The following is a 27049-nucleotide window of genomic DNA, read 5'->3' as shown; positions in this document are numbered from 1 at the left end:
GGCCTAGATTCATTTTTTTTTAGAAGCAGAAAATCTAGGCTTTGGATTTAATGACTTACCAAATAAAGGCTGTCTTTTTTTTTTGTTTTAAACAAATCAGGAAAACAGAGGCTCTTGGCTACTTTGCGTGACACATCCAGGGATGGAGAGATGTGTATTTAAGCTAAATAAAGAAAAAGTAAAACTCACAGCAGTCTTAGTTTTTATTTAGAAAAGAAAAAAAGCAACTAGCTGAGAGGGAGATAGGTTCCTAGAGTGCTGTTTTGTTTTTTTCTTTTTTGAGACGGAGTCTCGCTCTGTCGCCCAGGCTGGAGTGCAATGGTGCATTCTCGGCTCACTGCAACCTCTGCCTCCCAGGTTAGAGTGATTCTCCTGCCTCAGCCTCCCAAGTAGCTGGGATTACAGGGGTGCAGCACCATGCCCTGCTGATTTTTCTATTTTTAGTAGAGACGGGATTGGTCAGGCTGATCTTGAACTCCTGACCTCGTGATCCGCCCGCCTCAGCCTCCTATAGTGCTGGGATTACAGGTGTGACCACCACGCCCGGTCCCTGGAGTTCTGTTTTATCCATGAACATGTCTGGAGACCAGGCGATGCTTAGCACACTCCCAGGAAAAACTCATGGGCCCCCCCACCACAGTCCGGGTCCTGGATGACTGAGGAGCTGGGGGAAGAGCAGCTACAGACAAGAGGAGAAGGGTCCTCCACCAGCCATCCCATACCAGCAAGGACGCTTGATGACCTTGGCAGGGAGCTCCTGGGTTCTCGCTGGAGTCAGGCAGCATTGTACCCAAGGACTCGGACAGAAGATGGAAAAAGAGCAGCTGATTTTCCTTAAACATGAATTGACCGTCTCATTTGAGCAACGGAGTTAAACTAGTGTTTCCTAGCGTCTGCACAGTTGGCACTGGGGCGGGGCCGTCCCAGGCACTGCACAGAGCTGAGCAGTGTCCCTGGCCTCCACCCACTGCATGCCGGGAGCACCCCCAGTCGTGACAGCCACAAATGTCCCCAGACATCGCCCGGTGTCCCCTAGGGACACCTGTATTAGGTGATTCCACGGAACCCCCCCCAAGAGACCCTGCGTCCCACCATCCTCTGCCCTGCTGAGGTCCCAGGAGGCAGCACACATTGAAACCCACACCCTGAGTTGGGAGAGAGGAGAAGAGTCCCAGGAGCTGCGGGTCCCCCTGGTTTACATAGCTTGCCCCTTCGGGAGTTTATTCAGGTGTCTACTGTGAGCAGAGGGTGAATGTTATTGTTTTCCCAAATCATTAACACAGGGTCTCCCGCTCTGCACTGCTGACATTTGGGAGGGATCCTTCTCTGGGTGGGGTTGTCCTAGGCACCACTGGGGGCTGAGCACGTCCCTGGCCTCCACCCACTCCATGCCAGGAGCTCCTCCCCAATCCTGACAACCACAGATGTCTCCCTATAGCCAAGTCTGGCCTGAAACACACTGGAAAACGTTGGCCGGGCATGGTGGCTCACGCCTGTAATCCTAGCACCTTGGGAGGCCGAGACCAGCAGATCACCTGCGGTCAGGAGTTCAAGACCAGCCTGACCATTACGGTGAAACCCCGTCTCTACTAAAAATACAAAAATTAGCAGGGCATGGTAGCAGGTGCCTGTAATCCCAGCTACTTGGGAGGCTGAGGCAGGAGGATTGCTTGAACCTGGGAGGCAGAGGTTGCGGTGAGCCGAGATTGCATCATTGCACTCCAGCCTGGATAACCAGAGCAAGACTGAGTCTTTTTTTTTTTTTTTTTTTTGAGACGGAGTTTCGCTCTTGTTACCCAGGCTGGAGTGCAATGACGCGATCTTGCCTCACTGCAACCTCCGCCTCCCAGGTTCAAGCAATTCTCCTGCTTCAGCCTCCCAAGTAGCTGGGATTACAGGCGTGCACCACCGTGCCCAGATAATTTTTGTATTTTTAGTAGAGATGGGGTTTCACCATGTTGACCAGGATGGTCTCTTGACCTCGTGATCCACCCGTCTCGGCCTCCCAAAGTGCGGGGATTACAGGCGTGAGCCACCGCGTCCAGCTTTGAAGTGCACTTTCTTTTTTTTTTTTTTTTTTTTTTTGAGACGGAGTCTCGCTCTTGTTACCCAGTCTGGAGTGCAATGGCGCGATCTCGGCTCACCGCAACCTCCGCCTCCTGGGTTCAAGCAATTCTCCTGCCTCAGCCTCCTGAGTAGCTGGGATTACAGGCATGCGCCACCATGCCCAGCTAATTTTTTGTATTTTTAGTAGAGATGGGGTTTCACCATGTTGACCAGGATGGTCTTGATCTCTTGACCTCGTGATCCACCCACCTCGGCCTCCCAAAGTGCTGGGATTACAGGCGTGAGCCACCGCGCCCGGCTGAAGTGCACTTTCTTTGAAATAGCACGTCCTCCCCTTTCTCACCATAAACTCCCGTAAGCTGCAAGTTTACCTAACCGTAAGCGTGTATCTAATTATGTGATTACTTCAAAGTTCCAGGAGGCAACCTTGAGACAGACCAAGCACAGAGACCCACTCGCAAAATCCCAGAGAATTCCTTCAGGCAATCTGTAACCCCACCCTTATTAGGATGAGGCCAGCCCACACCCTTAGCCACCAAAATTCATGAGCACGCAGAGCTTGCACGCAGCACCTCTCCTGCACACCCACCCTTCCAAGTTCCCCTTTGTCAGCCCCTCGCCCTAGTGTAAAGTTTGAAGGGGTTTCTGGAAGCCCATGCTGGCTGCTTCCCCCTTGCGAACTCCAAAATGAAGTCACCTTCCTTTCACTGCAGTTTTTCCTCCTTACTGGTTTGTCAAGCCTTGGGCATCCGAGCTTGAGCTGTTTACAACCAGCACTGTCCCTTTGTGTGGGGAGGGGATGACAGATACTCTCCCGTTGAAAACCACTTGGTTAAACTTGTTCAAATGGAACCACTAACAAATTGCCTGTAAAATGTGCGTGTTTTGGTGAAACCCCTTCTCCAACTTCTATTATGATTATGATTATGATGATTATTTTTGAGACGGAGTTTCGCTCTTGTCACCCAGGCTGGAGTGCAATGGCGCGATCTCGGCTCACCGCAACCTCCGCCTCCTGGGTTCAGGCAATTCTCCTGCCTCAGCCTCCTGAGTAGCTGGGATTACAGGCACGCGCCACCGTGCCCAGCTAATTTTTTGTATTTTTAGTAGAGACGGGGTTTCACCGTGTTGACCAGGATGGTCTCGATCTCTTGATCTCGGGATCCACTCGCCTCGGCCTCCCAAAATGCTGGGATTATAGGCGTGAGCCACCGCGCCCGGCCCCGGCATATTATTTTTAACCTAAATGTTATTTATTGAAAAGAGCAAAGAAAGAGTGCTGACCCCTTAGGGACGGGATGAAACTAAGGAAGCACTGCAGGTCTGCCTCCTGCTCAGCATATAGGCTGGTTGCCCCATTGGGCCATCTTGTTGTTGATGGGCATCTTGAAGAAGTTATCAGACTATACGTAGGCGGCGATTTTCTCCAAAGCCTCAAAACGGCACATGAGAGCCTTCAGGTTTGGGAACTCATCCAGGCACTTGGGCTCAAATATACGGTTCTAATCCAAGATATCACAGGTGAGAAAGTCCACATAGGTGAGCTTTTCCCCTGCAAACCAATGAGGATTTCCCCGAAAACATGGAGGATTGTTTCAGTTGTCCAGGTAGCTGTTCCAAGCACTGAGGCTTCAGTTTTTCGTGGTCAGAGCTGTAACAGAGCTCTATCAGTTGTATGCGGAAATCTGTTACTTGGCTCTCTACGATGTCCACTCCAATCTTTTCTTCCTCAGTCTCACCACACGTCGTGCTTGCGAGCGATGCAGCGCAAGATGGCATTGCTCTGGGTGATCTTGTTCTTTCCATGCAGGAGGTAGGGCAGATTAGCAACGTCCAAGTCTAGCTTGATTTTCACATCTAGCCATTGGCTTCGATCATAGTCAGGAGCTTCTCTGCACGTGTAACGTTTCTCCTCGTAGGAGGTATCCGTGAACTCCAGGAGCAGTCGGACCGCGAATATCCCAGTACCCCAGAAACATAGACGACTCGCACGACATGATGCTAGCTTGCTAGCCTTCGAGGACTCTATTATTTTTTTAAAGACGGGGGTTTAACCATTCTGGCCGACTGGTTTCGAACTCCTGACCTCAGGTAATCCGCCTGCCTCGGCCTCCCAAAGTGCTGGGATTACAGGCATGAGCCACCGTGCCCAGCCGTGAAACCCCTTCTCTACTAAAAATACAAAAACTAGGGCTGGGCGTGGTGGCTCACGCCTGTAATCCAAGCACTTTGGAGGCCAAGGCAGGTGGATCACCTGAGGTCAGGAGTTCAAGACCAGACTAACCAACATGGTGAAACCCCGTCTTTAGAAAAAAAAAAAAAAAAGACTAGCCAGAAATCGCTTGAACCCGGGAACTGGATGTTGCAGTGAGCCGAGAACTGAACTCTAATCTGGGTGACAGAGTGAGACTCTGTCTCAAAAACAGAAAAAGAAAAAGAAAAAAAAAGTGTGCATGTTTGGCCCAGGAGATGCAAGAGGTCCCCTTCACCTGTGGTACTGATGGGAAAACTCAAGCCTGAACGGGGCCCAGTTCCCAGATCCGGAGTTCAGTAACAGGCAGAATTGGAACCTGGCCCCATCCCGGTCTCAGAGGATGGGTGTCGCGTCCCCCGCCTCTACTTCATCCTCCCCACTCTGCTGACTTCCCAAAGATCCCCGGGTTCCGAGTTTTCCCAAGCCGACTGATGGGATTCGAACCGGTAAACTCAGAGCTTGCTCAGCCCAGCGACCCCGCCCCGCCCCGTCTTCGGAAGGTCATGTGAGCGCAGTGCCGGGCGGGGAGGCGGGGCGAGGGGGCGACGCGCAGTCCATGCTGGGAATTGCAGTCCTGACCCCACCTTTGCCTCGCGCCGACCCCGCCCCTGGAACTACGCTCCCGTCGTGCTCCGCGGCTCCAGGCGGAGACGAGGCGGGGCAGGCCGGTTGCTAAGACTTGGCGAAGCGCAGCGTTCGCATCCCTCAGGTAAGCGCGCGGCTCCGAGGTCTCGGGTTCTCCACGCTTAGGCTCCCACGGAGGGGGAGTATGGGTGGACATGGGGACTTCTCGGCGGTGAGGGGCGCCGGCCGGCCGTCGGGAGAAAATGAAAGGCTCGGGCCAGCCTCACGCACGTCTCAGGCGGCGGGTAGGCGATTGGGGAGGCGGCGCGGGTGCGCGTGCGCGCAATCCTGGCGGGGGCGGGGGGGCCTCAGGACAGCGTTGCCCCCGGGCCCAGCGCCTTTCTGCGCGTGCGCGCCCCTACGGCCCGGGCGGAAGACCCCGTGCGCCCCGCTGCTTCCGGTGGCCCTGCCCCAGGTTATGGCCGCCAGTCCCCTGCCTTCGGACTGCAAGCTCGCGGGTTTCCTCCGCCTTCGCGTCCCGCGTCCCCAGCTCGAGTTTGCCTTTAGGTGGAGTTTTCCCTAGTCCTTTGCACATCCCCAAATTGACCATCATTCCTCATCGTTACCTAGAGTGTGGGTTTTTAAGGTTTTACTGTCACGCGGCCCCCCAGCCCTCTCCCACACCCTACCCCGAGGGCCGAGGTTCCTTGCTGTCATGCAGAGAAGGCCTCCTTGTAGAGTGGCCAGAAACAGGATCCACGCCGTGAAAACAAGGATGCCCGGACGCGGTGGCTTATGCTTGTGACCGCAGCACATTGGGAGGCCAATGCAGGTGGATTGCTTGTCCAGAATTCGAGACCAGCCTGGCCAACGTGGTGAAATCCCGTCTCTACTAAAAATACAAAAATTAGCCTGGCGTGGTGGTGCGCGCCTGTAATCCCTGCTACTCTGGAGGCTGAGGCAGGAGAATCGCTTGAACCTGAGAGGCGGAGATTGCAGTGAGCCGAGATTGCACCACTGCACTCCAGCCCGGGCAACCTATCAAGACTCCCTCTCAAAAAAAAAAAAAAAAAAAAAAATTTTTTTTTTTTTTAATTAGCCAGGCGTGGTGGCACGTCTGTGGACCAGCTACTCGGGAGGCTGAGGCAGGAGGATTCCTTGAGCCCAGGAGGTTGATGCTGCAGTGAGCTTTGATGGCACTACTGTATTCCAGCCTGGGCAGCAGAGTGAGACCCTGTCTCAAAATAAGTAAATAAAATATATATGGCCGGGCGCGGTGGCTCACGCCTGTAATCCCAGCACTTTGGGAGGCCGAGGCGGGTGGATCACGAGGTCAAGAGATCGAGACCATCCTGGTCAACATGGTGAAACCCCGTCTCTACTAAAAATACAACAAATCAGCTGGGCGTGGTGGCGCGTGCCTGTAATCCCAGCTACTCAGGAGGCTGAGGCAGGAGAATTGCCTGAACCCAGGAGGTGGAGGTTGCGGTGAGCCGAGATCGCGCCATTGCACTCCAGCCTGGGTAAGGAGAGCGAAACTCCGTCTCAAAAAATAAAATAAAATAAAAAATAAATAAAATAAAATATATATGTGTAAAGAAACAAGTCCTAGGCTGGGCGAAGTGGCTCACGCCTGTAATCCCAGCACTTTGGGAGGCCGCGGTGGGCGGATCACGAGGTCAGGAGTTGGAGACCAGCCTGGCTGATAACGGTGAAACCCTGTCTCTACGAAAATAAAAAATTAGGCCAGGCACAGTGGCTGATGCCTGTGATCCCAGCACTTTGGGAGGTTGAGTTCAAGACCAGCCTGGCCAAGATGGTGAAACCTCATCTCTACTAAAAACATACACAAGAAAGAAAGAAAGAAAAAAAATTAGCTGGGCACGATGGCATGCACCTGTAATCCCAGGTACTCGGGAGGCTGATGCCTCAAGAGAATTGCTTGAACCTGGGAGGTGGAGGTTGCAGTGAGCCAAGATTGCACCACTGCTCTCTAGCAAGGGCGACAAAGTAAGGCTCTGTCTCAAAAAAAAAAAACAAAACAAAACCAAACGGGTGCTGTGGCTCACACCTGTAATCCAAGCACTTTGGAGGCCAAGGCGGGCGGATCACCTGAGGTCGGGAGTTCAAGACCAGCCTGACCAACATGGTGAAACCCGGTCTTTATAAAAAATAAAAAAAATTAAAAACCCAGAAAAAATCAGCTGGGTGTGGTGGCACGTGCCTGTTGTCCCAGCTACTCAGGAGGCTGAGGCAGGAGAATCACTTGAACCTGGGAGATGCAGGCTACAGTGAGCCGAGATCCCATCCAGCCTGGGTGACAGAGCGAGATCCTGTCTCAAAAAAAAAAGAAACAAGACGTCATGCAGACTATTTGGCATGCCTTGGAAGTGAGCGTTATGTCCTCCTTCTCGGTGCTCTCTCCCTGCCTTCCCCAGCCTTCCAGGCCAGGCTGTGGGTCACTGCCTCTGTGGAGCCTTCCTGGACTCTGCTGGAGATGGTCAGCCGCCTCCATTCCCCCACTTTCTCTTCAGCTTTTGACAGCCCTGCCTTAAAAAAAAGGCAGAGCGGGAATCCCATTTCGCAGGGGTGGAAGCTGAGACTTGGAGGGGTCAGGACTGGTGCCTAAGCCCTCGAAGCCTGGAAGTGACTGTGCTGGGCTCAGCGCCTCTAGGGCAGGTCCAACACCAGGTGTGTTTCCTGGGCAGACACACCCAGATCCCAGTGCTGACCTTGGCATCCTCATCTGTGGGCTTAGATAAGGGCCTCCCAGCCTCCAGTTCGCCAGGGTTGTCCCCACCCAGGGCCTGACTCACCTGCCTGAAGCTCTGGCAGTTTGCATCCCTGCTCAGAGCCAGCCCAGGCTGGGGGATGCATTCTGCTGGGACCCGGGTGGCCTGCACTCCTGGGAGGTCTCTTCTGGCTGGGTGTGGTAGGGGAGGGTCAGGTGGCCCCCTCTGTTGGGGCAGTCGCTGCAGGCGTGCCTCAAGCCCTGGGCCACGGTGGTGGCTAGGAGCTGCACTGGTAGTTGAGGCCGTCCTGCCTCGGGACAGTCAGTCGGCCTAAGCTCTGTGCCTACCCGGGACTTTTTTTTTTTTTTTTTTTTTTTGAGAGTCTCGCTCTGTTGCCCAGGCTGGAGTGGTGCAGTGGTGACATCTCGGCTCACTGCAACCTCCGCTTCCTGGGTTCAAGTGATTCTCCTGCCTCAGCCTCCTGAGTAGCTGGGATTACAGGTGCCATTACCACACTCAGCCAGTTTGTGTGTGTGTGTGTTTTGAGTCAAAGTTTTGCTCTTGTTGCCCAGGCTGGAGTGCAGTGGCGTGATCTTGGCTCACCGCAACCTCTTCCTCCTGGGTTCAGGTATTCTCCTGCCTCAGCCTCCTGAGTAGCTGGGATTACAGGCATGTTCCACCATACCTGGCTAATTTTGTATTTTTAGTAGAGACCAGGTTTCTCCATGTTGGCTAGGATGGTGTCAATCTCTTGACCTCGTGATCTGCCCTCCACAGCCTCCCAAAGTGCTGGGATTACAGGCGTGAACCATGGTGCACAGCTGGTCCCAGGAGTTTTACCTCCCGTCCAGGGTGTGGCGGGCCCAGCCTGCGCTATCCCAGTGGCTGCCCCCTCTCCAGGTCTGGAGGGCCCAGTGAGTCGGCTGCCGTGGGCCTCACCTGGCACCACCTCCAAGCTTTGCAGTCAGGGCTCCCCCTGCACCTCCGCTTCTGTGCTGTGTTGCAATTGTGAGCTTCAGGCAGTGCTGGGGCCGCTTCAGCATACCGTCCAAGGCCACTGTCCGGAGTTACACTGCGTGCTGGTCCCCCATCTGTGGGGTGCCCCGGCGGCTGATGCATAAACTGGGTAGGGCATCACGAGGAGTAGCGCCCACAGCCGCGCGGTTGCAAAGTGATTCAGACACATCCCTGTCTGCGGGAGGATCTGTCCACACCAGTGGGAATGTGTGGTCCGGGCGGGCATGATGTTCAGGATTGTCCAGAGTCATTTTCAGATCATCCGAGGTGAACTCCAGCACCTCTGAGGCGCAGCGGCTCACACCTGTAATCCTAGCCCTTCGGGAGGCCTAGGTAGGCGAATCACCTGAGGTCAGGAGTTCAAGACCAGCCTGGCCAACATGAGGAAACCCTGTCTCTACTAAAAATACAAAAAATTAGCCGAGGGTGGTGGTGGGCGCCTGTAATCCCAGCTACTCGGGAGGCTGAGGCAGGAGAGTCACTTGAACGTGGGAGACACAGGTTGCAGTGAACTGAGGTCGCGCCACTGCACTTCAGCCTGGACCACAGAGTGAGACGGCGTCTCAAAAAACAAAAACAAAAAAAACAACGTGTGCTGTGCGTGCTGGCTCATGCCTGTAATCTCAGCCTCAGGCCTGTGGTATGAGTCTGTGGGAGCAGAAGGCTGGCCAGCCCAGACGGTGGTTTGGGGATGGTCAGGTGGGGTGGATGGCAAAGATCTGGGACCCAGAAGCACCACCCCCCGGGGCCGTGAGCAGTCCCTGTAGGCTGCCTATCCCCGCCCCTGCCTCTCTGCTCTGCTGTCTGCCCCGCTAGGGCAGGCTTCCCTCTGGTGAAGGATCCCAAGAGCCAGGGGCCCCCTCCAGCCCTTCCTCTTCCCTGGAGGCCCCCACTGCCTCCCGTCCTCACCTGTGCCGGTGGCAGGGATGGTAACGGTGCTGGTGATGTCAGGCCAGAGGTTCTCACCTAAGAGCCACCTTAGCACAGTGCCTGGCAGTGAGGGATGTTAGCAGGAGCCCCGGGGATGTTCCCAGCTCTTCCTGCCAGCCCCATTCCAACCAGGGCCTCCTCTGTGACTGAGTAGGCAGGGACACCCAGGTGGCTACCTGCCCTGCCCAACAGCCGGGGCCCACCATGGCTGCAGGAACATGGTCAAGGGATGGGAAGCCGGGCCCACCGGGGGAGGGCTGCACTCCAGGGCTTACGGTCCGTGGCCTGTGCTCCGAGGCCTTTATTTTCCCAGCTCTTGGCTGACTGGGGCGGGGCGAGTGTTTTCAAAAACCACCCGGTGGTGGGCATTTGGTGTCAGGGCCAGACTGTGCTGTTCTGGGAGGTGGCCCCGTGTCCCCCGCACTTGGCATGCTTGTTCTCTGTCCCTGCATAGCAGACTGCGCATCTGTACACTTAACACCAGCTCCTGGTTCTGTGGGTCAGGGCCTGGGTGCGACGTGGCTGGGTCCTCTGCGCGGGGTCTCACCGGGCTGGAACCCTGGTGTCAGCCAGGGCTGTGTAGTCATCTGGAGGCTCAGCGGGGGAGGCATCTGATTCCAGCTCACGCAGGTGTTGGTGGAATTCTGCACCTTGCGGCCAGAGGACCAAGGGTCACGCTCAGTCCTGGCCACGTGGCTCTTGTGTCTGGAAGCCAGGCACTGCCTGTCGACGGCTTGTGCTTCCAGGCTCTGGCATCTGGAGATGCGGAGATCACATCAGTGGTTGCCTGGGTTGCTGTGTGCTGCGGGTAGTTAGACAAGTTTTCCTTGGAGGTGATGGAATGTTCTGGAATTTTATAGTGGTGATGATTGCACAACTCCAAGCATACTAAGAACCACAGAATAGGACACTTGATTGTTTGTGGCTTTTGAGTTTTGTTTTTTTTTCCAGACAAAGTCTCGCTGTGTCGCCCAGGCTGGAGCGTAGTGGCGTGATCTCAGCTCACTGCAACCTCTGTCTCCCAGGTTCAAGCAATTCTCCTGCCTCGGCCTCCCGAGTAGCTGGGACTACAGGCGCCTGCCACCACGCCTGGCTAATTTTTTTTGTATTTTTAGTAGAGACAGGGTTTCCCTTTGTTAGCCAGGGTGGTCTCGATCTCCTGACTGACCTTGTAATCCGCCTGCCTCAGCCTCCCAAAGTGTTGGCATTACAGAAGTGAGCCACCACGCTCAGCAGTTTTTTTTTTTTTTTGAGACAGCATCTTGCTGTCACCCAGGCTGGAGTGCAGTGGCACAACTGTAGCTTACCGAAGCCTTGAGTGATTCTCCTGTTTCAGCCTCTTGAGTAGCTGAGACTTGAGAGCCAGCGGTGTGCACCACCACACCCACCTAATTTTTTGATATTTAGTAGGGATGGGGTCTTGCTATGTTGCCCAGGCTGGTCATGTACTCCTGGGCTTAAGTGATCCTCCCACCTCAGCCTCCCGTAGTGCTGGGATTACAGGTGTGAGCCGCCACACCTAGCCATGAATTGCACACTTGAAAATGACCAGTCTCGGCTGGGTGCAGTGATTCACACCTGTAATCCCATCACTTTGGGAGGCCGAGGTGGGTGGATCACTTGACGTCAGGAGTTCAAGACCAGCCTCAACTATGTGGTGAAACACCGTCTCTACTAAAAATATAAAAAAATTAGCCAGGCGTGGTGGCGTGTGCCTGTAATCCCAGCTACTCGAGAGGTTGAGGCATAAGAATTGTTTGAACCCAGGAGGTAAAGGTTGCAGTAGCCGAGATCGTGCCACTGCACTCCAGCCTGGGTGACCGGGAGTCCTCGTCTCAAAAAAAAAAAAAAAGAAAGAAAATGACTTGTCTTATAGTAGGTGAATAACGTCTTGACTTTTGAAAACCAAGGCCGTTTAAACTCTGTGCAAACCAGGGGTTAGCAGGACATGAGTGAGCGCAGCCCTGATGCGGTGACCTGGGCCGTAGCCCTGGGACTTGCCTCTTCACGCCCCACCTCGTGGAGTCACAGCCTCCTGGGACGGACTCCCTGGCACCCCCAGCCGCCCGCAGCCGCCGGATGATCCCCTGCTCCCGTCTCTTTCCCACAGTCAGCCTCGCTGAGGATGGAGCCCGCCCGGGGCCTCCTGGAGCAGCCCCAGCGCACGGAGGCCCGGAGCCCGGAGCCTGAGCCCACACCGTGGCAGGCCCTCCCAGTCCTGTCTGAGCAGCAGGCGGGGGACGTGGAGCTGGTGCTGGCCTACGCCGCGCCCATCCTGGACAAGCGCCAGACCTCTCGCCTCCTGAAGGAGGTGTCGGCCCTGCACCCACTCCCGGCCCAGCCTCACCTCAAGCGGGTGCGGCCCAACCGCGACGCCAGCAGCCCCCACGCCCTGGAGATGCTGCTGTGTCTGGCCGGGCAGGCCTCCTGCCCACGCTCGCTGGCCGAGCTCCTCCCACAGCCGGCCGTGGACCCCCGTGGCCTGGGGCAGCCTTTCCTGGTGCCCGTGCCCGCCCGGCCGCCTCTGACCAGGAGCCAGTTCGAGGAGGCCCGCGCCCACTGGCCCACGTCCTTCCACGAGGACAAGCAGGTGACCAGCGCCCTGGCCGGGCGGCTCTTCTCCACGCAGGAGCGCGCCACCATGCAGAGCCACATGGAGCGGGCGGTGCGGGCGGCCCGGTGGGCGGCGGCACGGGGCCTGCGGGCTGTGGGGGCCGTGGTGGTGGATCCGGCCTTGGACCACGTGCTGGCCACCGCCCACGACTGCAGCAGCGCCGCCAGCCCCCTCCTGCACGCCGTCATGGTGTGCGTGGACCTCGTGGCGCGCGGCCAGGGCCGCGGCACCTACGACTTCGCGCCCTTCCCCGCCTGCTCCTTCGCCCCGGCCACCGCCCCCGACGGCGTCCACGCAGGCGCCGTGCGCAAACTGGACACGGACGAGGACGGCCTCCCCTACGTGTGCACCGGCTACGACCTGTATGTGACCCGCGAGCCCTGCGCCATGTGTGCCATGGCCCTGGTGCACTCCCGCATCCTGCGCGTCTTCTATGGCGCGCCCTCGCCCGACGGCGCCCTGGGCACCCGCTTCCGCATCCACGCGCGGCCGGACCTCAACCACCGCTTCCAGGTGTTCCGCGGCGTGCTGGAGGAGCAGTGCCGCCGGCTGGACCCCGACACGTAGGCGCTGCCCTCCTGCCTCCGGACCTTCGTGCTCCCTGCGTGGGGCGCCTCTCCTGCACTTCCTGGGCTTCGACCTCCTTGGCGCAAGTCTTTCCGTGGATTTTAAGGACGCACTGCCTCCAGCGGGGACCCCAGGGGCTGCCTTCCGTGTTGAGCTGCGGAGTGAGCTTTCCTGGACTTAGTCCTTGGCTCACCCCCACACTGGCCTGTGGAGATCTCCACGGGTGCCCTCCCCGCCTTTGTGTCCCCTCTGTCTCTCGGGCCAGGAAACAGCTCTGATGGGAAAATAAACAGCCTAAAACCAAGTGGGTGTCTGTTGACTGGCGTGTGCCTTGGTGGCCAGGTTCCCTGGTGGGGTGAGGTCTGTACTGGGCCTGGTGGCCAAGCGGAGGGGGCCTGCTGAGCTGCGTGGTCAGAGGCCTCCACTGGTTCCTGGTAGGGCAGGGTCCCCAGCTGCTGTCTCCTTCCAGGAGTGCCTGGGCCTGATGCGTGGACACCAGGCGTAGCCCACAGGCCACCGACCTGAAGGAGGGGCCCTGGCATTTAGTGTCCTACACAAGTGGCAACAGGGGACGCCAAAGGGCTGATGCCAGCCGGTCACAGCACAGCGAGGGCTGGAGCCGAGTTTGCAGAACGTGGAGCAGGACCTGTTTGTCCACCTGGCAGCATCCGTCGCATGACCACGAGGGTGCCGCTCAGCCCCCACACAGGCCTGCCCTGAGCCCCCAGCCCGTGGGGGAGGGGGTACGGCAGGCGGGGGCTCGGTGTGGGGGGCTGGTGCGGCTGACAGAATGCGCGGCTGACCAGGAGCCCGCCAGACCTGCAGTGGGGGACCCCGTGCCTGGGGCTGGGACTGAGGCGGGCTGGAGGGTCCCTGATGTGGCTGGAGCCACAGCATGGAGGGAGGAGGTGGGAGCTGCAGATGCGTGCCCAGTGGTGGGGGCAGCGGTTGGTCTTCCTCTGTGCTTGGTGCTCAGGGCTCAGCTCCTTCCCCTGACGGGCAGGAAGGCAGAAAGGAGGGAGCGAGAGGTGGGAGGCAGACAGAGGACAGAATGTCCTGTCCCAAGAGCCTGGGGCGCCCCACCCCCCAGTGACACCTCCCCAGATGGGTTGTGTGTGGAGGCCTTAGTTCCTCCGAACCTCCTCACCTGGCCTGTGGGTGGGAGGCAGCTCCGGCCCGTGTCCACCCCCTTGGGCCTGCTCCCTGCCAGGATCTGGGATGGTTCCAACCCTGATGGGCTGTGATGCCCGACAGGCACTGGGCATTTCCCTGCTGGCCTGGCCCACTCCCAATGGCAGGCCCGCCACCAGGACCATAGAAGCAGCTAGATCACTCCGTCGTGCATGACCGGCAGGCTGGGGTCAGGTGGCTCTGGTGCATGTGCTTGTGGGGTTCCCTTTCAGAAAGGCCACAGGGCCACTTGGATGTGATGGGGTCCTAGGCCCTGCAACGTTCACGGGGTGGAAACTGTAGCCCAGACAGGTGGTGTGACTGGCCTGAGGTCACACAGCAGTGAGCTGGCAGCTGTTTCTGTTACTCTCTGGGAAGCCAGGCCTTGCAGCGCCCATCCCTTGTGGGCTGAAGCCGGGGTTTGGGGCACGTGGGGGCCTAGGACAGCGGGGAGGGGCATCCTGGCTGGGGCGGTGGGTGGGAGGGCTGCAGCCGGCCCTTCCCCTTTTGCCAGCAAGGACGGTGCACACTCGAGGCGAGTGGGGAAACCCGTGGGGCGACACATCGGGTCAGGCCAGGCCTGTGGCACCCGCGCAGCCCACTGCTGTGCCCAGAGTACAGGGCACGATGAGGGGCTCTCCAGCCACGGTGGGTGGTTAACACCCTGCCCAGGCCGACCCAGGGTTCCCTGACTGTCACCGTCTTCTTCCAGGCGGCTGCAGGCTTCAGCCCGCGCCGGTCGGCGAAGAAGAGATGTCAGGTGAGTCCTGCCGGCCTGGCAGCCCCAGCAGTGTGGGCGGGAGGGTGACGCCAGCCGTTCCCACGGCAGCCCTCGGTCCTGGCCATGGCCATGCAGGGTCCTCCTGGCCCGCCTAGCTTCTGACTTCTCTGGCCCCGCAGCTCAGCACAGCCGGGTTCTTGCCTCTGCTGGGGGTCGGGACGGGGCTATGGAGCCACCTGTGTCGTCTGCTCTGACGCCAGGAGGGGTGTGAGTGAAGCCAGGTGGGCCTCAGCATGGGCACCTCACCTCTGCCTTCTTCCGGAGTCTCTGCTGCTTCTGGGCCTGGCGGTTCACCCCGAGGCTTTTGCGCTGCCATGCCCTCGTCCTGGATGCCCCACCCAGCAGAATTCACTGCACTCCCTTCCCCGCCTCACCACCCGAAGCACAGCCCGCCGGTGCCCGCTGTCTTGGTGCCCGCGGGTCTCACCCGCTCGTGTACTGTCAGCTCCCGCTGCGGGTGGAGCCCCTGAGGATGGGCCTCCTACCGTCTGGCTGGAGTGGGTTCTCAGGGATGCTTCCGCAGGCAGTGCTGGCTCAGCAGAAGCTCCCAGGGGTCTCCCAGGCCGTGCTGAGTCCCCCAGAGGCTGTGTTTGTTCCCATCCTGACCCCTGGAACCCGTGATTGGGAGCTCCTTTGGGAACACGGCCTTTGCAGATGTGGTGGAGTTAAGATGAAGTAATAGGCCGGGCGCGGTGGCTCACGCCTGTAATCCCAGCACTTTGGGAGGCCGAGGCGGGCAGATCAAGAGGTCAAGAGATCGAGACCATCCTGGTCAACATGGTGAAACCCCGTCTCTACTAAAAACACAAAAATTAGCCGGGCATGGGGGTGGGTGCCTGTAGTCCCAGCCACTTGGGAGGCTGAGGCGGGAGAATTGCTTGAACCTGGGAGGCGGAGGTTGCACTGATCCGAGATCACGCCATTGCACTCCAGCCTGGCAACAGAGCAAGACTCTGACTCAAAAAAAAAAAAAAAAAAAAGGGATGGGCGCGGTGGCTCACACCTGTAATCCAAGCACTTTGGAGGCCAAGGCGGTGGATCACCTGAGATCAGGAGTTCAAGAACACCCTGACCAACATGGTGAAACCCCGTCTTTTAAAAAAAGAAAAAAAAAATGAGGTCCTGGAGCAGGGCGAAGTCTCAGTCCAGTGCCTGGTATATTTATAAGAAGAGTTGGAGTCGGCTGTGGTGGCACGTGCCTGTAATCCCAGCACTTTGGGGGAGGCTGAGGCAGGTGAATCACAAGGTCAGGAGGTCGAGAGCAGCCTGACCAACATGGTGAAACACCGTTTCTACTAAAAATACAAAAATTGGCTGGGCATGGTGGCACACGCCTGTAATCCCAGCTACTTGGGAGGCTGAGGCAGGAGAACGCTTGAACCCCGGAGGCAGAGGTTGTGGTGAGCCGAGATTGCGCCATTGCTCTCCAGCCTGGGCAACAGAGCGAGACTCCGTCTGAAAAAAATGAAAGAGATGAAGAGACAGGAGGGGTCATGGAGATGGAGGCAGAGTCCAGAGCTATGCGGCCATGAGCCGCAGAAGCTGGGGGAGGCAGGAAAGCTCCTTCCCTGAGCCTCCAGAGGAAGCGCGGCCCCGAGACACCTTGATCTCAGATTTCTGGCTCCAGAATTGTTAGCAGATGCGTTTCTGTTGTGTTGCTTTCGTGTTTGTTTTGTTTTGAGACAGGGTGTGGCTCAGTTGGTGTGACCATAGCTCACTGCAGCCTTAACCTCCCGGATTCAAGCAATCCTCCCGCCTCAGCCTTCGGAGAAGCTGGGACCACAGGCACGCACCACCACGCCTGGCTAACTTGTATTTTTTGTAGAGTTGGGGTCTCACTAGGTTGCCCGGGCTGATGTGGAACTCCTGGGCTCCTGCAGCCCTCCTGCCTCGGCTTCCCCGAGTGCTGGCATCACAGGTGGAACCCGCACGTGGGCAGTTGTTGTTGACTAAGCCTTCCAGTTGGTGGCGCTCTCTCACCCCAGCCCCTGGGAACAGATGTGTCCCCTGGCCATAGCCTCCCTGCAGCCTGTGGACTTGGCCCACTGAGCACACCTGTTGGCCTCCCCTGCCTGCTGTGGCCACACCCAGGCTAAACACGGAGGGCTGCAGGATGGGCGTGGCCCCGCGTAAAGGGTGGCACTGCGTAAAGGGTGGCACCTAAATTTAAAACAATTTCATAAACTTAGTTTCTTAAAACAAGGAAATCTGTTACCTGACAGTTTGGAGACCAGAAATCCTAAAATCAAGCTGTAGACAGGGCTGGGTCCTCCTGGGGGCTCCAGGCGAGAATCTGGTGCCCGTCTTTCCCAGTGTCCCAAGGTACCTGCATCCTTTGGCTCGGGGCCCCATCCTCCCCCTTCACATCCCCAGCGCAGCCGCAGCCGCTTCCAGGCTCTTTCTGAGTCCCACCCTCCTGCCTCCTCTCGTGAGGCTGCTGTGAGAACACTGGGCCCCAGATCATCCGGCTCCTCTCCTGTCTCAGGGTCCTTCTCTCAATCCCAGCTGTAGAGTCCCTTCTGCCATGAGAGGCGACACAGCCATGGGTCTCATGGACGAGGTCGGGCCGCCTTCAAGAGACAAAATCTGGGGCCAGGCGTGGTGGCTCATGCCTGTCATCCCAGCACTTTGGGAGGCTGAGGCAGGTGGATCATGAGGTCAGGCGTTCAAGACCAGTCTGGCCAAGATGGTGAAAGCCTGTGTCTGCTAAAAAGACAAAAATTACCTGGGCATGGTGGTGGACCCCTGTAGTCCCAGCTACTTGGGAGCTGAGGCAGAGAAGTGCTTAAACTTGGGAAGTGGAGGTTGCAGTGAGCCGAGATCGGGCCATTGCACTCCAGCCTGGGCAACAGAGCAAGACTCTGTTTAAAAAAAACAAAAGGAGACAATCTGGTTGTGTCCGTGGGTTCTCTGTCCCGACAGAAAAGGAGAACAACTTCCCGCCGCTGCCCAGGTTCATCCCCCTGAAGCCCTGCTTCTACCAGAACTTCTCGGACGAGATCCCGGTGGAGCACCAGGTCCTGGTGAAGCGGATCTACCGGCTGTGGATGTGTGAGCAGCTGGGGCGGGAGGCAGAGGCGGGGCTGCCCGAGGGAGGCGGGGAGGGAGGGAGCGCCGTTCGGGCAGGGGCAGCTTGGTGGGGTCTCTGGGCCCGGTGGTCCCTGCGGTGACGGAGGCCGCTGTCCAGGCCTCGGGCCCCGGTGTCCATCCTCGACGTGGGGTCGCCAGGCTGGGGAGGCGGACGGCAGGTGCCGGAGCCCCGTAGCTGAGCAGCGTGCCTTCCCGCGGCTGCGCCCTCCCGCGCCTGACTCGACCCTCCTCCCGCTCTCCTTGCAGTTTACTGTGCCACCCTCGGCGTCAACCTCATCGCCTGCCTGGCATGGCTGATCGCCGGAGGCCCGGCGTCCAACTTCGGCCTGGCCATCGTGTGGCTGCTCCTGTTCACGCCCTGCAGCTACGTGTGCTGGTTCCGGCCCGTCTACAAGGCCTTCCGGTGAGCAGAGCTGCACCTGCCCCTTCTCTGCCCAGTGTGAAGGGCGGTTCACATCCAGGGTGGCAGACTACGGCCCACAAGCCAGAGCCAACTACGGCCTGTTTTGTTTTGCTTTTTAGTAATTTTGCCCGGGCGCGGTGGCTCACGCCTGTAATCCCAGCACTTTAGGAGGCCGTGGCGGGGGTTTCACAAGGTCAGGAGTTTGAGACCAGCCTGGCCAACATGCTGAAACCCCGTCTCTACTAAAAATAAAAAAATTAACCAGGCATGGCGGAGGGCACCTGTAATCCCAGCTACTCGAGAGGCTGAGGCAGGAGAATCACTTGAACCCCGGAGGGGAGGTTTGCGGTGAGCCGAGATCACACCACTGCACTCCAGCCTGGGGGACGAGCGTGAAACTCCATCTCAAAAAAAAAAAAAAAGACTAGCCTGGCCAACGTGGCGAAACCTCGTCTCTACTAAAAATACAAAAATTAGGCAGGTGTGGTGGCAGGCGCCTGTAATCCCATTAGAGGTTGCAGTGAGCCGAGATACCACACTGCACTCCACCCTGGGTGATGGAGTGAGACTCTCTCTGCACAGAAAAAAAAAAACAAGAGAAGCCAGGCGCGGTGACAGAAAAAAAAAAAACAGAAGCCAGGTGCGGTGGCTCACGCCTGTAATCCCAGCACTTTGGGAGGCTGAGGCGGGCAGATTAGGAGGTTAGGAGTTTGAGATCAGCCTGACCAGTATGGTGAAACCCCGTCTTTAAACCAGACAAAACAAAACAAAATGCAAAGGAATAAAACAGAGCCTCCATTCTTGCCGGCTCTGGCTTGCACGTTCCTCTCTGGGTGCGTCTGGGAGGGACGCGGTAACCATCGTGTTTTCTGTCCCTCCCCAGAGCCGACAGCTCCTTTAACTTCATGGCGTTTTTCTTCATCTTCGGAGCCCAGTTTGTCCTGACCGTCATCCAGGCGATTGGCTTCTCCGGCTGGGGCGCGTGGTAAGCCTCTCTCTGCCGGGCGTGGCGGATGCGATGCTGCTCCCCTGTGGGGTCGTGGGCCTGCTGGGAACACCGGCGGCCGCGGGACTTGCTCGTGCTCTCCCAGGGAGGGCTCCACGCCTGCCCGGCAGCGCCTGCGTCCTCCCCGGCGCCCAGCCAGGCTTGCCTCGCAGGTGTCGATCTTGCCCGCGTCCGGGGTCTGGGAGCTGACTCCCGGCTGCCGATGTTTCTGTTCAAATCACGAGGAGGAAGACTCGAAAAACACGTGAAAACTCACTCACAGCCCGGGGCTGTTGCCTCGCCTGAGACACTGACATCAGCGTAGAGAACTACAGTGGTGGTTCTGTGAGTTCTTCTGCCGGGCGCCCAGAAGCGTTGATGTGTGCGTCTTAAATTTCTGGCCTTTTAAATAGGCTTTTTGTTTTGGAATAATTTGGAGTCCACAGTTGGTCAGAGCGGCTGCTCCCGCCGTCATTCCCAGCGCGTCTCCCTCGTCCTTAGCGAGGCGGGAGCTCCTCACGGGTGACGCCGATCACGGAGCCGAGGGCGCCTTCGGTTTCCTGGGCTCCAGTTAGCGAGCTGCTGTTCGGGGGTCCCTGCCCCATGAGACCGCAGCCCTGTCTTGCCCGTGCACAAATCAGAACCCAGAGAAAGTGTCTCCTCTCCCTTCAGCGGCCCTCGATCTGCAGGCCTCTCCCCTCCTGCACCGGACAGGCCGCTGAGGCTGGTCTATTACCCGCCACCCCAAGAGCCTGAGTGATGTCGCCCCGGGAATCTGAGTCAGGGTCATAATGAGGGTGTCCCCAGGGCTCCCAGCTCTGCCAGTCTCTGGGGGGCGTTCCTGTCTCCAGAGTCCATGGCTGCAGGTCAAGGCCCCGCCCGTCATCTTCCGAGTCCCCCTAAGCTCCCCACTGCCGGCTCGGCTCACACTGGCCCTGCCCTGGGTGCCGGTGCCTCCTGCCTGCTGCCTCCCCAAGTTCCCCAGACTGAGCCGGGTGGATGGGCCTGTGCCCGTGCCAGGTGGTCCTGAGATCCCGGCATGAGGTGAGCGCCCACGTGTGACCCTCAGAGGCCTCCCTGCCCCCTCGGCCCTTGGCCCTCATGGAGGTGCAGTAGCAGCGACTCGGCTCCTGTCGTGGGAGCCTGGGGTCATCTCCCGCAGGTCACGGGAGAGGCTGGGGCCTGCAGTCCCTGCCTGAGTTGGACAGAAGGTGGATGCTCTCAGGAAAGAAACTGAGTGATCCTTAGAGGAGAGCCCACCTGCTCGCAGTGAGAGAAATCGAATCACAATGTGTAGCGGCCTCACGTCCGCTGTTGGCTTAGTGAGGTCCCACGCTCAGTGCGCTGCTGTGGGACGCGAGGGGACAGCCACACCCCCCTGCCCCGGGCGGCTTCTCCACTGCCCCCTCCCCAGGGGCAACACACCCCCAGGGCCATGAGCCAGGGGAGCAGCTGTGGTTGCAGAGGGCTGGAGACTCCAGATAAATGAGCCCTAGCGCGGCCTAGCTGCGTAGACAGTTGGAGGCCACACGTGCACGGAGGCCCTGGCGGACCCCACCAGGAAGCAGAGGTCGGCAGGCGCTGCGGCCTCTGAACAGAGCGCACGGCCTGGATGACGGTTTGCCCGGCGCCTCCCTAGTCCTGACACTTGCAGGTGGGGCTGGAGACACTGGCGAGTGCGAAGCTGGCGGGGAAGCAGGAGCCCCACATGCGTCTGCCGCTTTGCGTAAATCTAAAATCCCCAAACAGAGGTCTATTTTTTTGAAAAAGGAAAGAGGCCAGGCACAGTGGCTGACGCTTGTAGTCCCGGCGCTTTGGGAGGCCAAGGCAGGAGGATCACTGCTTGAGGCCAGAGTTCAGACCAGCCTGGACAACACAGGGAGACCCTGTCTCTCCAAAAACAAAAGAGGCCGGGTGCGGTGGCTCACGCCTGTCATCCCAGCACTTTGCGAGGCCGAGGCAGGTGGATCACCTGAGGTCGGAAGTTTGAGACCAGCCTGACCAACATGGAGAAACCCCATCTCTACTAAAAGTACAAAATTAGCCAGGCGTGGTGGCACATGCCCATAATCCCAGCTACTTGGGAGGCTGAGGCAGGAGAATTGCCTGAACCCAGGAGGCGGAGGTTGCGGTGAGCCGAGATCACGTCATTGCGCTCCAGCCTGGGTGACAAGAGCGAAACTCCATCTCAAAAAAAAAAAAAAAAGACCAGCCTGGCCAACATGGTGAAATCCCGTCTCTACTAAAAATACAAAAATTAGCTGGGCACGGTGGTGTGCACCTGTAGTCCCAGCTACTCGGGAGGCTGAGGCAGGAGAATTGCTTGAACCTGGGAGGCGGAGGTTGCAGTGAGCCGAGATTGTGCCACTGCACTCCAGCCTGGTGCCTGGCAACAGGACGAGACTCTGTCTCAAAAAAAAAAGAGAGAAAGGAATGACCCAAAGCCCATGAAGCCTGTGCAGCCCTGCTGTGGAGCGCCGAGCTCATCAGCCTGGGATGGGCTGGCATCTTGCTGGCAGCAGCGCTGGGTTCGCTGCCTGTGTGTGTCACACAGTGGGCACACAGACCTGTCTGCATAAGTTCCCTGGACACCTCTGGGGCGTGTGGGTCCTGCGGGCTGCTGTGTGCTGGGGGAGAGAGTGCGGTGTGCCTTTCTTTCAGTTTCCTGAATTTTAAACCCTGTGGTTTTATCACCCGTTTAGACAAAAATCTCAAGATGACTGTGTTTTCTGCCTCCCAGGTCTCAGAGGCAAGTGCGATGCCCAGAAGCTGGTCCCGCACGTAGGGACCCAGGCGGGCCAGCCTTCGCAGTGTCCCACAGTGACTGAGCAAAGCAGTGCTTGCTTTTGTGTGTGTGTGTTTTTCTTTTATTTGGAGACAAGAATCTTGCTCTGTTGCCCAGGCTATAGTGTAATGGTGTGATTTCGGCTCACTGCAGCCTCCGCCTCCTGGGTTCAAGTGACTATCCTGCCTCAGCCTCCCTAGCAGCTGGGATTATGGGCATGTGCCCCATGCCTGGTTAATTTTTCTGGTTTTAGTAGAGACGGGGTCTCACCACGGTGGCCAGGCTGGTCTCCAACTCCTGGCCTCAAGTGATCCACCTGCCTCGACCTCCCAAAGTGTTGGGATTACAGGTGTGAGCCACCAGGCCCGGCTGAAATTTTTTATTTTATTTTATTTTATTTTTATTTATTTTTTGTACTTTTTTTTTTAGTAGAGACAGGGTTTCACCATGTTGACCAGGATGGTCTCGATCTCTTGACCTCATGATCCACCTGCCTCGGCCTCCCAAAGTGCTGGGATTACAGGCGTGAGCCACCGCGCCTGGCCTAAAATTTTTTATTTTATAATTTTTGTAAGAGATGAGATTTTAGCATGTTGGCCAGGCTGGTTTTGAACTCCTGACCTCAGGTGACCCGTCCACCTTGGCCTCCCAAAGTGCTGGGATTAGAGGCAGGCATGAGCCCCAGCGCCAGCCTCCCTCCTGTTTTTAATGGCCCCTCAGTGCCCGATCTGGTGGGATTTCCGCAGTTTCTTATTAGAAGCAGGTGCGGTAGGGGCGGTTCTTAGCAGCAGGCTCTATGGGACCATGGGAATGAGTCTTTCCATTGGTGGTGTCCACTGGACTGACCACGGGAAACTAATGGGGAAGCCCTGGTCTGTCCTTCCCCCTGCATGGGCTGCTTGCTGCTGAGATCGTGGTGGAATAAGCCTCGTTCACACGTCGAAGTTGGTGGCTCTCAGTGTCACTTTGTGTTTGTTGGCAACTCAGTGGTGGCTGTGTGAGCTGTCCGCTCCTTGTTGATTGGTCAGAGCTCTTTACATAGGGAGGACCTTGGGCCTCCATCTGGTGGGTGTGTAGGCTCCCACACACAGTCTTGTCTCTTGCAGTGGCTGGCTGTCAGCGATCGGGTTTTTCCAGACCAGCGTGGGCGCTTCCGTGGTCATGCTGCTTCCGGCCATCATGTTCTCCGTGTCGGCAGCCATGATGGCTATCGCTATCATGAAGGTGAGTCCTTGGCTTTGGGACGTTCACCCCTTATTCCTTCTCCATGAACTTGTCACCCAACTGTCCCAGGTGGTGAATGTCGGGGAGCTGGGTCCTCTCCTCGTGCTGTCACGCAGGACGCACTTCATCCCCAGCAGCAAGCTGGGATGACAGTGGGAGGCACTGTCACCTCCCAGGGATACTCCCAGCACCCGGGTTCCTATGGGGCCAGGCCCGTGCTTCCTCATGCCGGGATTGCAGACCCCGGAGGGAGGTAGGGGCTGCCTGTGAACCCCATGTGCAGGAGCAGCCGGGGCTGGAGCCTCTTGTCCGTGAGGACGGGGCCGTGCGGGTTCCCAGTCGCAGGGTCCATCAGAGATGCACAAGTGTTCAGCTGGGCTGAGAACACAAACGTCCATTTACAGCCAAACACCGATTTTGTTTGTTTGTTTTGGAGACAGTCTCGCTCTGTCACCTAGGCTGGAGTGTTGTGGCACAGTCTTGGCTCATTGCAGGTTCCACCTCCAAGGTTCAAGCCATTCTCTTGCCTCAGCCTCCTGAGTAGCTGAGGTGACAGGTGTGCACCACCACGCCCAGCTGATTTTTTGTATCTTAGTAGAGATGAGGTGTCAGGCTGGTCTCGAACTCGGGAACTCAGGCAGTCTGCCCGCCTCAGGCTCTCCGAGTGCTGGGATTACATGCGTGAGCCCCGTGCTCATTTTTTGTTCTCTACCTCCCTGTTCTCTACCTCCATCTCTGCAGGTGCACAGGATCTACCGAGGAGCTGGTGGAAGCTTCCAGAAGGCACAGACGGAGTGGAGCACAGGCACGTGGCGTAACCCGCCGTCGAGGGAGGCCCAGTACAACAACTTCTCAGGCAGTAGCCTGCCCGAGTACCCCACCGTGCCCAGCTACCCGGGCGGCGGCCAGTGGCCTTAGGGTGAGTCGCCACCGCCACCACCTCCTCCCCTTCACTCCTGCCGCTGCCCTCGCTCCCAAGGGCTGGGAGTGCTTGGGGCCCATCCTCCCCTCGGGGAGGGTGGAAGCCGATGGTGGCCATGGACCACGCCCCTCCTGCCAGGACCACAGAACCCATGTTCATCTCATCCGAGAGCGGAGATCCTCGAAAGCACTGCCCAGCGGCCTCCGGCCTCTGCCGTCCACAGGACACACTCTTGCTCCCGGAATCGTGTGGTCACCTTGTGGTCCACTGTACGACCGCCACGGCCTTGTCTTGAGGTCTCCAGGCCTGAGCAGCCAGACCCCAGGGGACAGGTGGCAGCGGGCTGGCCGCCCTCCCACTCTTCCGGAGCTGCTGGTGCCGAGGCTGGGGACGGTCTCGTGGGGGACTGTGTTGCACGAGCTGCCCACCCGTAACCAGAGCAGACGCCCTTGGCCCAAACGAAGAAGAGGCCTGGCGGGCAGCTCCCGGTCCCCACAGCGAAGGAGGGCTGTGCCAGCATCCCCCATCCCTGCGCTCCAGCCTCGCTCCTCCCCACACTGCCTGTACCTGGGCAGCTCCTGGTCCAGGGTGTCCTTGGGCCACCCTATCTGCCCCTGAACCAGGGACCTCGGACAGGCCCTCTGTCCGCACCCCCAAGTTCAGGGCCCAGGCCAAGCCGGGAGCACAGCAAGCTGCAGAGGGCCGCTTTCCCAGCAGCCCAGCCCTGCGGGAGCGACCTTTTTTTTTTTCTCTCATGAGAGGGTGTCTCGTTCTTGTCCTGGCTGGAGTGCAGTGGCACGATCTGGCTCACTGCAGCCTCCGCCTCCCAGGTTTGAGTGGTCCTCCTGCCTCATCTCCGGAGTAGCTGGGATTACAGGCGTGCGCCACCACGCCTGGCTAACTTTTGTATTTTGGGTAGAGACGGGGATTCGCCGTGGTGGTCATCACTCCTGACCTGAGGTGATCCACACGCCTCGGCTTCCCAAAGTGCTGGAATGATAAGTGTGAGCCACCGTGCCTGGCCTGGAGTGGCCTCTTATGAGGAGAGGGGACCCGTCAAATCTGTGCCTTATGGAGGGGTCTGGCAGCGGCCACAGTTGTCTTCTCCCCTTGTCCCCCCGACTGCCCCAGAAACGCCTCCACCCTCCACGGGGCGTTTCCACAGCACCATTCACAACGGTTGGGCCAAAAAAAACTTTTCCTTCATCATTTCCTGCACTCGCTGGGCACGGCTTTGGGGACACTCCCGGCTGCCGCCCCTCACCACCGTTCACCCCCAGGACACTGTTGCCATGGGACGCCGCTGCCCTGGGCCTCCCCAGACGTGGGCCGGTCCCCTTGTTGGTGCAGAATGCTGCTGGGTGCCCGGAGGCGGCCGTGGTTTCAGGGTGATGGCAGCCAGGATGGAGCACCCACAGGTCCCACGTCCATGCTTCGGGTCTTCAGGTCCTGTCCCCGGCCGATCCCCTGCCAAGGGCCCCCTTTCCCCAGCCTCACAGCTGTGTTTGGCTGCGCTGATGCAGACCAAGCCCCTCTGGCAGGCCCGCCCCGCTTCCCGCCCCGCCTCCCCCGCGGTGTGGCCCCTCGAGGCCTTTTTGGGATTTTGTAATGTGAAAATATCCTGGAAATAAATGCATCTCTGCACCAGACCCAGGGACCTGCCGAATTTTCGGTATAAGCGTGGGTACCCGTGTTCCCTCAGGCCGTCCCCTCCACAGAAGGACCCTGCAGCGCCTGGCCTCGGGCAGGGTGCAGCCTGGGCATCCCTGGGTCTGGCCTCGGGGGTGGGCCTGCAGCGCCGCCTCCTCCCCCCGGGCCCGAGGCTCCCTCAGCCAGTGTGCCCGGCGCTCACCCTGCCCTAAACGTGGAGTCCGGACTGGCTGGCTGCGCTCTTCATGCTGCGGCTGCACGGCACCCAACACTCTCCTCCACGCCTCACTTTTTCTGTTACTTTTCTTCCCATTCAAAATTAGATGTTTTGGTTTTTTTTTTGAGAGACTGTCACCCAGGCTGGAGTGCAGTGGCGCGATCTCTGCTCACTGCAACCTCTGCCTCCAGGGTTCAAGCAATTCTGCCTCAGCCTCCCAAGTAGCTGGGACTGCAGGTGCATGGCACTGTGCCTGGCTAATTTTTTGTGTTTTTAGTAGAGACGGAGTTTCACCATGTTGGCCAGGCTGGTCTCCATCTCCTGACCTCGTGATCCGCCTGCCTCGGCCTTCCAATGTGCTGGGATTACAGGTATCAGCCACCACGCACAGCGAATTTTTTTTAAACAAAAGTAAGTTATCTGTGGCCCAGGCTGGAGTGCAGTGGCCCAGGCTGGAATCCCAGCTCACTGCAGCCTCGACCCCCTGGGCTCAAGCAATCCTCCCAGCCCAGCCTGTGAAAACGTTGACCCCAAAGAAAAGAAACTGATGGCCGGGCGCAGTGGCTCAGGCCTGTAATCCTAGCAGTTTGGGAGGCTGAGGTGGGTGGATCACCTGAGGTCAGGAGTTCAAGACCAGCCTGGCCATCATGGTGAAACCCCGTCTTTAAAAATAAAAATAAGGCTGGGCACGGTGGCTCAAGCCTGTAATCCCAGCACTTTGGGAGGCCGAGGCGGGTGGATCACGAGGTCAAGAGATCGAGACCATCCTGGTCAACATGGTGAAACCCCGTCTCTACTAAAAATACAAAAAATTAGCTGGGCACGGTGGCGTGTGCCTGTAGTCCCAGCTACTCAGGAGGCTGAGGCAGGAGAATTGCCTGAACCCAGGAGGCGGAGGTTGCAGTGAGCCGAGATCGCGCCATTGCACTCCAGCCTGGGTAACAAGAGCGAAACTCCGTCTCAAAAAAAAAATAAATAAAATAAGAAAAAAGAAAAGAAACTGATTTTTTTTTTTTTATAGAGACAGAGTTTCACTGTCTTGGCCAGGCTGGTCTTGAACTCCTGACCTCCTGATCC

The 27049-nt window shown here is 58.1% G+C and overlaps 2 protein-coding genes and 1 pseudogene across 3 annotated transcripts; 2 read left to right on the top strand and 1 right to left on the bottom strand.

Moving 5' to 3' along the window:
* Positions 1-3401: 3401 nt before the first annotated feature.
* On the bottom strand, positions 3402-4120 carry LOC105705938 (glutathione S-transferase Mu 3-like; annotated as a pseudogene).
* Positions 4121-4995: 875 nt separating this feature from the next.
* On the top strand, positions 4996-13102 carry ADAT3 (adenosine deaminase tRNA specific 3). 2 transcript variants are annotated; one of them, XM_021676729.2, is made up of 2 exons: positions 4996-5030; positions 11675-13102. In XM_021676729.2, the coding sequence occupies exon 2, from the start codon at positions 11690-11692 to the stop codon at positions 12743-12745; it is 1056 nt and encodes a 351-aa protein (XP_021532404.2). In that variant the 5' UTR covers positions 4996-5030; positions 11675-11689; the 3' UTR covers positions 12746-13102. The 2 variants fall into 2 exon arrangements, with proteins under 2 accessions (XP_021532404.2, XP_012291796.2); XM_012436373.3 differs by having other exon boundaries at positions 11500-13102.
* Positions 13103-14626: 1524 nt separating this feature from the next.
* SCAMP4 (secretory carrier membrane protein 4) lies at positions 14627-25711 on the top strand. The gene is made up of 6 exons (XM_012436374.3): positions 14627-14675; positions 17619-17747; positions 18033-18189; positions 19073-19174; positions 23066-23183; positions 23925-25711. Exons 1-6 carry the CDS (start codon positions 14669-14671, stop codon positions 24099-24101), a joined length of 690 nt encoding a protein of 229 aa, XP_012291797.1. The 5' UTR covers positions 14627-14668; the 3' UTR covers positions 24102-25711.
* The last annotated feature ends 1338 nt before the right edge of the window (positions 25712-27049 follow it).

The sequence above is a fragment of the Aotus nancymaae genome, unplaced genomic scaffold (assembly GCF_030222135.1).
Source record: "Aotus nancymaae isolate 86718 unplaced genomic scaffold, 86718_ANA_hifiasm-v0.15.2.pri h1tg000124l, whole genome shotgun sequence".
NCBI classification, from domain to species: Eukaryota; Metazoa; Chordata; class Mammalia; order Primates; family Aotidae; genus Aotus; species Aotus nancymaae.
This window is presented reverse-complemented; position numbering and strand designations above follow the sequence as displayed.